At 43.9% G+C, this 14,170-nt stretch overlaps 1 protein-coding gene across 4 annotated transcripts in view; it reads left to right on the forward strand.

The window, feature by feature from the left end:
- HGD (homogentisate 1,2-dioxygenase) overlaps nt 1-13,354 on the forward strand; it is a 44,016-nt gene extending 30,662 nt beyond the window's left edge. Inside the window, exons 10-15 of one of the 4 annotated variants that reach the window (XR_011429242.1) lie at nt 945-1,069; nt 3,671-3,775; nt 6,051-6,521; nt 10,236-10,417; nt 12,525-12,681; nt 13,043-13,354. Coding sequence is in view for 1 of the 4 variants with exons in the window: in XM_001502399.7 (XP_001502449.1) it covers nt 945-1,069; nt 3,671-3,775; nt 6,051-6,177; nt 10,236-10,417; nt 13,043-13,192 (689 nt within the window). In the remaining 3 variants the exon portion in view is untranslated. The remainder of the gene's footprint in view (nt 1-944; nt 1,070-3,670; nt 3,776-6,050; nt 6,522-10,235; nt 10,418-12,524; nt 12,682-13,042) is intronic. The other 3 variants (XR_011429240.1, XR_011429241.1, XM_001502399.7) reach the window with 3 other exon arrangements.
- The last annotated feature ends 816 nt before the right edge of the window (nt 13,355-14,170 follow it).

The following is a 14,170-nucleotide window of genomic DNA, read 5'->3' on the forward strand; positions in this document are numbered from 1 at the left end:
CTTCTGGTCACTCCCCTGGGGGGATCCAAATAGTCAGAGGAAGGTGGGAGGCAGGAGAGAAGCAGCTGGAGCCATGGTGGGCCGTCTGTCATCCGCTCACCACCCGCTCTTCCCACTTGGGTCTGGCTTCCTGCTGCTCTGCAGTCAGCATAGCCTCCAGGTTCCGTGGAACACGTACCCTCTGGAAAATATATATAATTTACTAACCAGCTGGGGGCTTATATTTTTTAACCCTAGGAGCTGGAAATGATAAAACACTCCCCAGGTCTCTCCTCTCAGAGTTAAATTATGTTTTTGCACTTACGCTTCTCATTTTTGGTCTTTTGATTTATTTTCTTTCTCTGGAGGAACACTTGCTCCTAAGTAGAGGTAAGCTGGCAAGACCTGAATAGTTTTTCCCTGAGTGGCAGACAGATTTGTCAGGCTGGAAAGCTGTTTTACAGACATGGATTGATTCTGAGTTCTGTCTGAGGAGTAGAAGCGAGTCTGGGCAACAGTATGGACCCCTCCTTTCTCAAGGACTGTAGATCAAGGACTGTAGATGAATTCTAGAGTCATCAGTGTTTTCCTGGAAAAAAAGGTCTAGTATTCTACCATATCTTCCCTTTTCCTCTTTTATAGTCTCTTCCTCTCTTCCCCTCCCCTCCCCTGTAGTGATGAGATAATGCATGTAAAGTGGCTTTATAAACCATATTCACTTTACAACTTTAGGAGGTGATGCTTGCAATGATAATGATGATTTTCATGACTTTTTTCTGACCAAATTCCTTGGGTCTTCCTGGAAAGATACAAGACTGAGAATTCAATGGGTCTTTGAACAATGAAAGCAAATTGTGGGGTGGCTCTTGATGTGGAAGAAAGCCCTTTCTCTTAGTGCAGCCGTGGGCATCTTTCCTGTGTGATTTCAGAAGTGTCTAAAAGACATTTGGGTCACTGTGTTCTAGGAGCCAATGGCTTGGCCAATCCTCGTGATTTCTTGATACCTGTTGCCTGGTATGAAGATCGCCAAGTGCCAGGTGGCTACACTGTGATTAACAAATACCAGGGAAAGCTATTTGCTGCTAAACAGGTAAAGTAAGAGGGTCGGTAGGCAAAGGAGGGAGTGAATAGTTATTGAGTACCTACTGACCTCCAAGGCCAATGTTAAGTACTTTACCCATATTATATTTCTTTTATCTTTACCGTATCACTAAGGTACCACAAATAAGGCAAATAGTGCCTTATTTGCCTTATTTGTAGTCATGAAAATGGGCCAAGTAGTGACAAATAATTTACCAAATGTCACAGTAAATGGCAGAACCAGCATTTGAACCCATATTTGTCTGACCCCAAAGGTCATGCTCTTTCTACTCACCAAGCACTGAAAATCCTGGCAATATGTAGGTCTCTATAAATGGCGTGGAAAACATAATATACAGGCAGGGTAATATATTCTGAAAAGGGAAACAAGTTAATGAGCAGATCATCCAAGATTTATATTCACCAATGGCTACCATATTTCCAATACAAGCAATGATTGATACAAAACAAGTAGAACTCAGTTAATTAGTTTGATTTGGTTTATACCACCATCCTGGCAAACTCAGAAGATAAGCAAAGGCATATATATTATATTATTACTCAATATACTGAATATGTAATATGTTAGCACAAAGTAATAATATAACAAAAATTATCCAAAGATTTCTACTGTTTACCATTATTTGTCTGCTTTATGTTTGCTCACTTGACTTATTGCTTATATTTTGCCAACCCATGTTATTTTCCTTGGACAGCACTTAGAAAGTATGCTAAAAAGCAGAGGCCAACTAGTTTGGCACTTAAAATTAACCCATGAGGGTTAATTGTCACCCTCATTGACACATTGTCAACCTCACACTCACTGGGCCAAGATTCTCAAAATGTGGTTCAGGACTGTTTACATCAGAAATTCATAGGGAGGGTTATTTAAAATGAAGATCCTTAGATGCTACTTCCACCTGGCAAAAATGATAACCTCTCATGGGGCCGGCTCAGTGGTGTAGTAGTTAAGTTCAGTCTGCTCTGCTTTGGCAGCGCAGGTTTGCAGGTTTGGATCCCAGGTGTGGACCTACACCACTCATCAAGCCATGCTGTGCTGGTGTCCCACATGAAAAATAGAGGAAGATTGGCACAGATGTTAGTTCAGGGCCACTCTTCCCTGAGCAAAAAGAGGAAGATTGGCAACAGGTGTTACCAAAAAAAAAAAAAAAAACCAATGATAACCTCTGGGGTTGGGGTGTGGAAATCTGCATCAAAATCTACATTTTAAGCATGTTCCCCATATTAGTTTTTGACATACAGTTGATAGAGAACCACTATTCTAAAGGCAGCCATGGGTTTCCACTTTCCAAGTGGACCCTGTTCTGGTTATTCTCTGTGTGAGTTCCCACTGATCCATTCTCCCTTCTCTACCAGGAGCTGTGCCCTGGGAGATTGACCTATATGGACCATATCACCCAGCCTCCCTAGCCAGCTGGCTTTTGGTGGGGTTCAACCAGAGGGAGGTCCTCACAGAAAATCAGAGGGCAGGAGGAAAGACAAGTCAGGATTTTTCTTCTCCTGCTCCTTCCCTGTTTGGGAATGCATCCCTCCGTGATCTCTGACCCTGCTAGGTAGCCCCAGTGGTGTGTTGGAGCGAGTTCATACTGGCTTGCAAGGGCTGATATACACATCTCTTCCCAGGTTTGTGTTCGGTGACATCACATAGGTACCTCAAAAATGATCATAGTAAGAGTATTTATACTCCAGAAATCAACAAATGCTGTAAATCAGAGCTTTTTATTTTTTTTTTCCAGAGTTAGTTGTTAAATATTTACCAGCACACCACGGGGCAGCCCCCTTCTTCATGGTTCTAGCTCTTGCTGGAGTCTTACAACAACATTTCCTTCCCATATCTCACAGGTCTAAGAATGGCAATGTCTTCCCTTTGTTGCTAGGCTCAGATACCTCACCATCTCGAGTCAGTTCACCTAAACCTAATCACACCTCTGTGAGTGGTCCCTTCAGTAAAGTCTCTAGAACATTCTGAATTGAATTCTGTTTCCAGAACAGACCCATAACTGCGGTGAGGACTACCTTCCTATAACAGAACACTGATCCTCTCCTACCCCAGGGCAGGCCCAAGAAGCATCAGCTTAGGATTGCTCAGAAGTCTCCAGCCCTTGGGGCTGGAACTCTTGGGGACCTTCTTGCCCTGCTGCACTCACCGTCCCAGGCACTAGGTCTACCAGAAGCCCCTCTAGGCAGCAATTACCTGGAAAGCAGTCAGAGCAAGCGCCGGCCCTCTGCACCAGGAAACCCAGACGGCGGCCCAGACTGAGAACTGCTGCGTCCACAGATTCTCACAATTGTGTTAAAAAGGCACTCCTTGGAGAATGTGTTGTGCTTCTGCTGCACATGTGATCAGAGGCAGCTGCAGTTTATAAACTGGAAAAATAGGGTTCGTGGCTTTGCAAGGGACAGTTTGAGGATGTATGAAGCAACTACAAAATGATTCAGGGTTATACTTCTCCCAAAGGATGGTCTTATTAAATTATGAGGACAAGATCAAATCAAAAAAGAGGCAGTAATTCCAAGTACAAACTGTGGAATCACAGCTACAAAAGCCTTAGGTGCTAAGATCACCATTTCCTGCTATTGTTGTGATCAGGATGTCTCCCCGTTCAATGTTGTGGCCTGGCACGGGAACTATACACCCTACAAGTACAACTTGGAGAACTTCATGGTCATCAACTCAGTGGCTTTTGACCACGCGGTAAGTCTGGACCATGGAGGGGCCCTGGGGATAGGGGAACACTTGGGTGGGAGGGATCTACAGTAGACCCCTGACATTCACAGATTTAACATTTCCACTGTCACCCTTGGAAGCTCTAGATACAGTCATTTGTCGTTGAGCTGATAGGAATTTGAATCACCTGCAGCAAGACTTTGGCGAAGGAGTAAACAACATAGCTAGTACAAGAGCCGAGCCAGACGCTCAACACAATTTAGTAACTCTCCTAAATGGTTAAGAACTTAGTTTCTTCATGGAAAATGTATCCCAAAAAGAAAAACAACAGCTAATGTTAGAGATGGGTGATGAGAAAGGAACGTTTCTGGATTTGGAAATTTCTCTGACCTGCTCACCCATACCAAGAGTCTGCTTGCTCCGGCTGCGTAGTCCAGTGCCGCCACTCTCGGCTGTTTTAGCAGTTGTGGAGCAGACGGCCCTTTTCTAAAGTTCCTCCTGATGTTCAGGGCTTGAGTTTAAAGCAAAGAAATTCCAGAGTATGAACTTGGTCATATTTTTCACTCAATTCAGAAGCCACAAATAGGTCCCTGTCTACAGTGCAGGCCTCCAAAGCCCCATATTGGTGATAAAGTGCTAGTTCTGAGACCCTGGGGGAAACTTCACTTTGCAGCCTAGTTCATAATAGATGAACTTAACCTACAAGCAGGAGGGGTAATTGGAGCAGAAGCTGAAGAACCAGAGAGAGAAAGATTACTCTGCGCCAGTTCAGCTTGTCTCTGGGGGGACAAAACTACCTTTCTGAAGAGCAGCAACTCTTAATAAAACCAAAAGGGAAAAGAAAACGAGGCACCAAGCCCCAAACAGTATGAAAAAGGATCCTGAGACACTGGTAGAATCAGTTTGATTTGAGCCTCACTACCTCTTCTTTAACAGTTTCAGATCATTTCTCATGACAGATGAGGAAGTGTTAACTCTCACAGCAACAAGGGTGGTTTTTGACTCATATTTACATAGGTTCCGTCTCCTCTGTACCGCTGCTATAGTTGTTTTTCCAAAATTCAGATCTGATCACTCTACCACTGCATTTGAAAACCTTTGCAGGTTCCCCGTGGTTTGGAATTAAGTCTGAGCTCTGAAGCGTGGTATCCGATGCTCTTCGCCATCTGGCCCTGGACTCATTTTCCAGTACCACCTCTTGCCCCTCTCCCTTTGCCAATGCACCCCGGGCCTTAGCTTTCTTGCCTCTTAACAAAATCTCTGTGCATTTTGATGTCTTTCCTTTTTTCTGTACTTAAAATGCCTTTTCCTTTCTTTCTTTCTTTCCTTCTTTCCTTACTCCCTCCCTCATGTCCTTTTTTTTCTTTCTCCTTCCATTCTTCAGGACCTACCTCAAACATCACCTCCTCTTTGAAGCCTTCTCTGATCCTCTCAGGTAGAGGTGGGCACTCTCCACACTCCCTTGGATCTCCATCTATAAAGCTAGATCGCCCATGGCATCGTGCTGTGATGAGTTGTCCGTGCCCCTGTTTTATTACCCCTTCACTTCCCCCCACACACGCTACCACCAGTCATGCTAAAAGATCAAGGAATAGATCTCACTCATCTTTGAGTTCTAGACGCATCCTGGCATCTGAAAGCAAGCATGACTATTGATTTCAATTAAATTGAATCTCAGTCTTTCCACTAAAGGATTCTGAAGTTCTTTTAAAATCATAACATTGTCCCTCAGCCTATTCCCTTCTACATTACCACCACCCAAACTAATGATGTAAGTGGTGTATTATAGACCTGAGAGTCATACAAGGGCAAGAAACCAATGAGCGTACCATCTGGAGTCTCTGTGATTCCCCCAAAGAGAAGCACTTTCTACATCTGTGCCAAAACTTGGATATCATTTTATTTCTATTTCCACCTTCCTTTGAGCATCACTTGTGCCAAGAGCTTCCTGCAGTACATCGCAGCTCTGGTCACCCTGACCTGAGGTTGGGAGGCAGGTCCCACAGGTTCTCAGACCCACGGGGTAGTACTTACATGAAATGGGGACTCAGCAGGGTGAAAAAGCCACTCAGAATCCTCTTAGCTGGTGTTAATTCATTTCGCTTCAAGCACAGCAAGAGGGGAAAGTCAGATGAGTGATTACTGCACCTTGATTACAAGCCCAGACTTCTTAGCCTGGCCTGTGTTGTTTGATCAGAAATTAGAGTGTCGCTTGAAAACCCCTTCATGTGTGGGTGACATGTGTGTCATTGTCCAGTTACCTCCTTTTCATCATGTGTTATCTCTCCTTGTGCTTCCACAGGACCCATCCATTTTCACAGTATTGACTGCCAAGTCTGTCCGCCCTGGAGTGGCCATCGCTGATTTTGTCATCTTCCCACCTCGATGGGGGGTTGCTGACAAGACCTTCAGGCCTCCTTATTACCATAGTAAGGCTCTCTTTTACCAAGCTGCATTTGGAAACCAAAGAAACAGCAAAGCAGTGAGCATTACCCATCCAGAATACCGCTGGAGGTATTTCTGGAAAATTCTGCCCAGGGTGGAGTTCAGGATCCTGCCACTTGAGACCTAGACTTTAAGTTGCTTAAATACCACATCTTCTGTGGGGATGGCAGTGATGTGTTGACTCTGAAAAGGAAATACTGTGTAATGCCTAATACCCAGTTCCTCTGGCCCTGGAGAGAGGCAGAAAGGCTGGTAAAGTGTGAAGCAAGAAGTTTCTTTACATTTCAGATGCTTCTTTTGGGAGGAGAAGAACGGTGGGATGTTGTTGGTGAGTTTGTTGTTTTGGGAAAGCTCATTACTTAAGTCTGGTTTAAGAGGCAGAAAATGTGCCTTCTCCAATTATTTTGGCAGGGTAAAGCAAACACTCTAGGGGATGGATTCCATTCTGGAAGCAGTTTCCGCAGAGCATTTGTTGCCTAGAATAGAACTTACCAAATCTACTATTTTTACTTTATTAATAATATTATTACTAATAGGTAATAATTCTTGACCATTTTCTATGGCTTTAAGTTCTTGAAAAGTATTAACTCATTTGATCCTCATAACGGTTGTTAAGAGATAGGTGGTTTCATTGTCCCCTTTCTTCTTCAGAAGATGAAACTGAGACAAGAAGGATTAAGTAAGTTGTTGAAGGCTTCACAGCTAGTTAAGTGGCGGAGGCAGGATCCAACTCAAGGCAGTCTGTTGCCAGAGCAGACAGTCATGACCACTGACTGATGTACCTAGCGCAGTGTCCAGTACATGACATGCATCTAATAAATATTTATTTAATAAGTGAATGCATCACCAAAAATGAATACGGTACTTCATGGCTGTGCTCAATGAGGTTGGTATTTTTAATTGTGCAGGAGCTGGCTGTAAATCCAAGCTAAAGGTCAGTGTGCAATTCCAATTCCTGGAGATTGCATTTTTGTACATGGAGTTCTGGAAAGACTCTGAGGTGCACTTCAGCTGGAACATTCTAAAAAACAAACCCCTTTCCTTAGGTAACCTCAGGGTCTTCTGTCTATCTGAGGCCCCTCTCTCTATGTACCAGCTCCCAGGGCTCAACAGGACACAACAGTGTGCTGAAGGGGCAATTTAAGCATTTGCAGAGGGCAGGGAAGCAAGGCCCTCAGGATGGAAGAAGGCCTCTTCATGGTCAAATTCCAGCATCGCCTTTTTCAGGTGACACCCTTATGGTGGAGAAAAGGACACAATCAATTACCACCACAAAGACAGCAGATACTTTGTGAATAGAGTCGTAACAAACTATGTCCTTTCTGAAGAGTGTCAAGCCCATCACAGGCCCTCGCTGTTCTCCTCCTGGAAGTTAGTCCCCTAGAGGGCCTGCTGTCATGAGAGAGACTCGCTCTTGTTTATAGCCTGTGCCTCATATGCTAGTCCTTGGTAATTCACTATTTCACATAGCTCTTGTATTGAGGTTGCCCTGTGTGCCTGAGGCAGTGGTTCTCAAATCTTAGTATGTGTCAGAATCACTTAGAGGGCTTTTTAAAACACAGATTCCTGGGCCCCCCTCAGACTTTCTGCTTCAGTAGGTCCAGGATGGGGCCTGAGAATTTACATTTGTAACAATTTTCACGTGATGCTGATGCTACTCTTCCAGGGGCCACACTTTCAGAACATTAGGGGATACCAAAATCACTTAGAATGCTTTTTTAAAAAAAAAATTTATTCCCAAGATCCACTCTCAGAGAGTATAACTAGTTGGTTTTGAGGTGGAACCTCAGAATCTGCATTTTGAACTAGCAAGTCAGGGGTTCTGTTGCAGGAGGTCTGCAGACCACATGTTGAGAAACGCTGGCCTGGGTTTGTCTCCCCACCCAGGGCCAGGGACAACAGAGCATCCTGACTTGGACAAGTCTGCTACTGGGACACAGCTCTCAACCCACTCATTGATTTTGGTTTGTAGTTCAGGCTGCCTGAAACAAATGGCCTTGTGATATGCCTCTTACAATTTTTTAAAAGACTCCCCAGTAAATTTGGCTCAGGATAGATAAGATCTCAGAAAAGTATGATTGCCCTAACTTAGTTGGAAAAACCACAGAACCCCAAGTTGGAAATTATTTCTACCAGAGATATTAAAAATATTGCCATAGCAATAATCAAAATCTTTCTACTTTGAGGTGACTTTATAGGAGAAGTGGAGAATTATTTCTGTAGAAATATTGCCTCCAGTAATCTTAATGTACCTTAGTCAACTGGATTCAGCATTAATCAGAAAGGCAAGGTCTGCCCTCCCACTGTCCTTTGAAATATGGAAAATGATGTAGAAATGTCACACCAAACTCATTGCTACCTAAATTCATATTGAGATCAAAGCTGAATTCTGTCTTGCTGTCTTCTTAAAATTAAACCATGAAGGTGACCCTGAGGACACATACTAGATTGAGGAACGTGACAGTATATTTCAGTCATGAGAACTGCTTTTAAAATATAGACACTTGATGCTTACAGTGATTTCTTTTCCTCTATTTCTGTTTTATGAAGAAGCAAGTAGAGCTATGATCTGGGTCTTACCTTTTTTGTAGGAGCCTGCAACAGCATTTTGTTTTCTGGGCAGGATAGGGATGGCTACTTAGTTAATTGCAGAAGTATTTCGGCACTTGGTTATACTTTGTATGCAAGGAAGAGGGGAGGGGCATTTATCATGTCAAATGTTTGTCTTTGCAAGGGTTCCCAATGCCATATCTCTCCTCTGTCCATGGTTTGCTCACTCAGCACTCTCATGGGACAGACTAGGAATGACTTTAGACAGGCTATTTCGTACTCATCTTTATCAGAGTATTTAGCACAATGTCCAATTAGATATGTTGGATGAATGGATAGGCAGATGGATGGGGTGGGGAATGGACAGGTGAATGGATGGATGGATAGATGGGTAGATGCACTGAAAGACAGTTAAATTTACTCAGGTGTTATATTTCTTTAATTCTTGCTCTAAATGTGTTGCTATTCTGATAAAGAGCTTTCTTGCAATAGAAACATAAGATTGAAAGAATGGGAACATGGTGATTCTTGTCAAATTTTGTTTATTCCAGAAACCACAACTAGGACCAATGTATTTAACTTATATGAAAGCAAATTTCTATTTAACATGAGAGAACTTTCTAACACCCAGAGCTCTTCAATAATATGATAGGTTTCTTTGTTGAGTAGAGAGCTTCCGTTCACAGGAGGCATGCAGGCAGAGCCCAGGAGGCAATATGTCAGGAATGATATAGAAATTTCGTCTATATTGAGTAGAAGTAGGGATCCCTTTCAATTTTAAGAGTTTAGGATTCTATAGAAAGAATGTCAATGGAAGAAGAAAGAAAAGAATGAATCTAAGAGAGGTTTTAGAAAAAGATATCGGATTCAGATATAGAAGATAATATTTGTTAGCATATATGGCATTTATGGACTGGTTTTTACAGATACTAAGATCCTTTCACACAAATTGTCATCTGATAATCGACTCCAAGTCCAGGGTTCTTTCCATTCCATTACCCTTCCATCCACACACACACACCCCACTTCAGTTTTCTAGATTGGGAACCAGAAATATGGTGATGCCATGTACAACTGTGGTACAATTTGGGAAGAGATTCAGATCTGGAAAAAAATAGTTTTGATATGGGGCTTGTAAGCCTAGATGATGGAGTATATGAGCTGTTTATTATGATTTGCATTTTAATTATTATTAAAATTCTTGTCTAGGCCCTGATTTTCTTTAGATCTAGCATAATTTCCTTCAGGCAGTGGAGTTTAAGACCTCTGATCATCCACGTGGCCATAGAGTAGAGCTTTGCCTACCAAGGATTCCACACTAATGAATGTTTCGTGGATGTTTTCCTATCTATCTGTGTTCTTTATTAATCCTATAAAATTTATCAGATTTTCCTGTCTTCTTGGCATTCTGTGGAAATAATGCTTGAGAGGTCTTGGTGTTTTCTAGGTCTTGCCCTGGATAATAAAAATAATACTGTTTCAATCTTCCCAGGGAACTGCATGAGTGAATTCATGGGACTCATCAAAGGTCACTACGAGGCAAAGGAAGGTGGGTTCCTGCCAGGGGGAGGCAGCCTGCACAGCTCAATGACCCCCCACGGGCCTGATGCTGACTGCTTTGAGAAGGCCAGCAGAGCCAAGCTGGCACCGGAGAGGGTTGCTGATGGCACCATGGTAAGCAAGTTAAATGCCACGCTCTGGTGGCCTCTGGGCTCCTCAACCTTGTTGGGAGGAGTGGCTATTTTTTATTTCTCTGAAGTCACAGAAGAAGAGTCTGTGTGTGTATGTTCCCGTGTGTGTACGGACATACCACTGTGTGCACACTAGGCTCCTGATGTGGTAGAGTAGAAAGAGCTTTGGGTTTGGAGACAAATCTGAGTTCAAATCCCAGCTCTTTGTTCCTGTGTGACCTTGAGCAAGTCACTTAACTTCTCTGTGCTTCATTTTCTCCATCCGTAGAACAGGTATGGTATCCAACCCAGTAGTGGCTGTGATTTAACCTAACAGACTGTCCAGCACATGTAAGGGGATATTATTAATACCATGTGGGAGGGTCTTCCCTTATCTGTATGCAGCCCTGTATATACATGCTCTGTCTCAGAGTCACTTCCTGCTTTAGGAAATAATCCTCTGGGCCACAGTAGCAGGCGACGCAGGGTGTCACCTTCAGCCAGTTTCTCAAGCCAAGGAAAGTCAAGAAGCCTTTGCCTCACTATCGTCAGGGCTTGTGAGCAGCAGTTCTCAGCCCTTTTCTCATTTTCTTTTGCTCTCCTTTGGCATGGGATGAAACTGATGGGATTGAAAACCTGTTTGGTATTCCCCCTGTGTCAGGCTGTGAACGCTGAGGCTGAACACAATTGCAGTTGGCTGCGGTACTTAATTTTATTTTATCTTTGCATTCTTGGAGGTAGAGTTTATGGACCACAAGGAGTAATTTTATGCCAAATCATATGCAAATTTGCCTTACATTTTTAAACAAGTGCCTTCAAGGCTACCTGACTTTAAAATCAATAGCACAGACCTGCCTGCCTCCATGCCCAGCTTGCAAACTACCTAAGCGGGGAGCTTTATCTGTCTCTGGCCAATGCAATTTGCTTTCAGTCCTGACTCCAGGAGCAGAGGTGATGGAGCTGATCTACAGGGGGAGGGTGCAGAGTCTGCTTGACCTCGGCCCTGTTTCCCCTTGCAAGGGCTTCTGCAGAGTTTCTGTAGAACCCCTATGTCTCTATGAGATGTCATTTGATAATCTCAGTTAAGCTCTTGCCTCCAAAGCTTCCTGCAGGTGCACAGGCTACCCCAGAGTTGGCACTCAGCAACCTTGGGTGCCCAGCTTGGCTTTGGATGGTCAGTGTTACCAGGGAGCAGTGTTCTGCAGCACTGAGGCACAGGACAGGGCTGTTTCTATGAGGAGCAAGGCTTTGGGAAATGTCTAGGGCCTGCAGCACTAGCAAGAAAGAGCTCTCCTATGTAGGGGGTTAGAGGGATGGGAGCCCTGGGTAGCCAGGGAGCCCAGACCACCTGATGGCAGAGGGTCCAACACTTTACCTAGAGCTAACTTTGGGTCTTTCTTACTATTTCCCATTATGTAATTTGGACCCAGGCCCATCTGTACGCCTTATTCTTATTCCAGTTTGGAATAAATTAACTTTATACAATACTGTCTTCGAAATTCAACTGAGATGGGGATTTTGTTACTCCAGTCAGACAGCAAGTCTCCTAAGAAGCAGTCAGCAAAGAGACTACAACAACAACAATGGCCATAATAATGACCCTTATGTCTGAAGAGCACTTTATAATGTGTACAGCACTTCCATATGATCTCATCCGGTCCTCACATCAATCCTGTTATGGGAAGGTAGGCAGGCGCAGGCATCTCCATTGTTTTAGGCAAAAGGAAGTTAATGTATACTAGACACCCAAATATTAACGTGGGTTCTCTGAGTTGAAAAGCACAAGAGAATTTTTATCTTCCTTTTGTCTACCTATATTTTTTAAATTCCCAACAGTGTGAGTACATAGAATTGTAAGGTTTTATTTGTTTCTTTTTTTTTTTTTTTAAAGCCACTGTCAGTAGGAAAATCAGCAATCTGTGCAGCTGGAATGTCTAGGATGCACAGAGCACTTGCATATTCTTTCTGTTGTAGACAAAAACCTCCTGAGCACAGCGGTCACCCACCATTCGGATCCTCTGGGATAGGGCTTCTAAAAGTGCTACAGCCGTTTCCTGCCTCCTCCTCCGCCTCCTCCTCACTCCCTCTTTTCTTCTTTTTCCTTTTTCCAGCCCATCTCTTGATCACTCTTGAGAAAGAAAAGCTCAAATCTCAGCTCTGCCACTTTTTGCTACCGTCACCTTAGACAAATCATTTCCCAGCTCTGAGCCTTAGTTTCCTCCTCTGCAAAATGGGGAGTACGACCTCTCTCACAAGGACATGGCCGCGGTAAGTGATGGTCCCTGAGAAGATGAATGTTCCTAGGACTCTCCCACCTCTGCCCTTGGATCTAGCAAATTGAGCTCCGTAGTGCTACAAGGACAATGTGAGGCTTGCATGCTCAATTGCATTTTATAGAATGAAACTTGAGGCTCAGAGAAGTTAAGGGTCTTGCACAAGGGATCAGCAGCTTATAAGTGGTAGGGCAGAACCGGAACCCAAGGCTTGAGCCTGCTCTTCTCACTGTGCTAGCACTTGTGATTTATTGCTCAAAGATTCTGCCTACCTACATCTTCTCTCTTGACATCTAATCAAAGGTGTTTTATTATCCACCTCACTTCTTTCTTGTCCTCATCCTTATTTCCTACAGGCATTTATGTTTGAGTCATCTCTAAGTATGGCCGTCACCAAGTGGGGGCTCAAGACCTCTAACTGTTTGGACGAGAACTACTACAAGTGCTGGGAACCTCTCAAGAGCCACTTCACCCCCAATTCCAGGAATCCAGCAGGACGTATTTGAGACTGGAGCATTGCTACCTTAATTGAGAATGGGATTTGTGTGGATTCCTTTAGAATCTCACACTCTCTAGCAATATTAGGGGAGGGGATTGGTTAAAATGAGAACTCACTTTTTCACAGTCAGCTTAATTACTTAATAAAAACTTGCTGGTGTTCTGTGGAAGTGGCAGTTGGTCATAATCAGGTCTTGCTGAGGCAGACCTGTATCAGCCACGACTGGGGGTCCATGAGATTGGACTGAGACCAGGATCCCTTCACATGTATTTAGTCTGAGTGCCTTTATTCTAGGAGCACAAGTTCAGGATGCCTATCACAGACCACAAGACCAAACCACAAGGAAGGAAAGGTCAACATAAGGACCACGAGCTGAGGCTGAAGCCAAGGCTAAGGTCCCAGGAGTCAATCCAGGTATAGGGAAGCATGGGATGGGGGCTGGGAGAGGGGGGCACAGTCAGCAGATCTCCAGACATCCAGTGTCATCCTAAAACAGATGGGCAGCCAGGCCAGTAAGTTGTCTAATCTTGGTAGTCATGTAACAGCAAATATGGTGATAATGGACAAGAAGCCCAGCCACCAGGAGTTAGCATCATTCACTGAGAGTAACCAACTGTCGAGATTTTTGCACTAAAAGCCCCATATCCCAGGAAACCCCTCAGTCCTAGTCAAACCAGGACAGTTAGTCACCTTACTATTCACTCATTTGTCAGTTCATTCGGTTACCATGCCCTGAGTCCTTACTATGTGCCAGCTCCAGAGCAAGACACTGGGGATGAATGATTGAAAAGGAAGAAGTCGTCTCTCCCCTTAGCGAGCTCACAATCTGGGAAGATCAGGGCCGAAGAAGATAAAGGTCTGAGCACAGAGCCACAACAAAACCGAGGCGGTGCTGTGTAGGAAAGCTGCTCCTGACAGCTCCCTTCCTAAGGTTGACCTCCCTCCCAGAGTACGAGGCTACACCAGACTTTGGTGAGTTGATTCT

The sequence above is a fragment of the Equus caballus genome, chromosome 19 (genome assembly GCF_041296265.1).
Source record: "Equus caballus isolate H_3958 breed thoroughbred chromosome 19, TB-T2T, whole genome shotgun sequence".
Classification (NCBI taxonomy): Eukaryota; Metazoa; Chordata; class Mammalia; order Perissodactyla; family Equidae; genus Equus; species Equus caballus.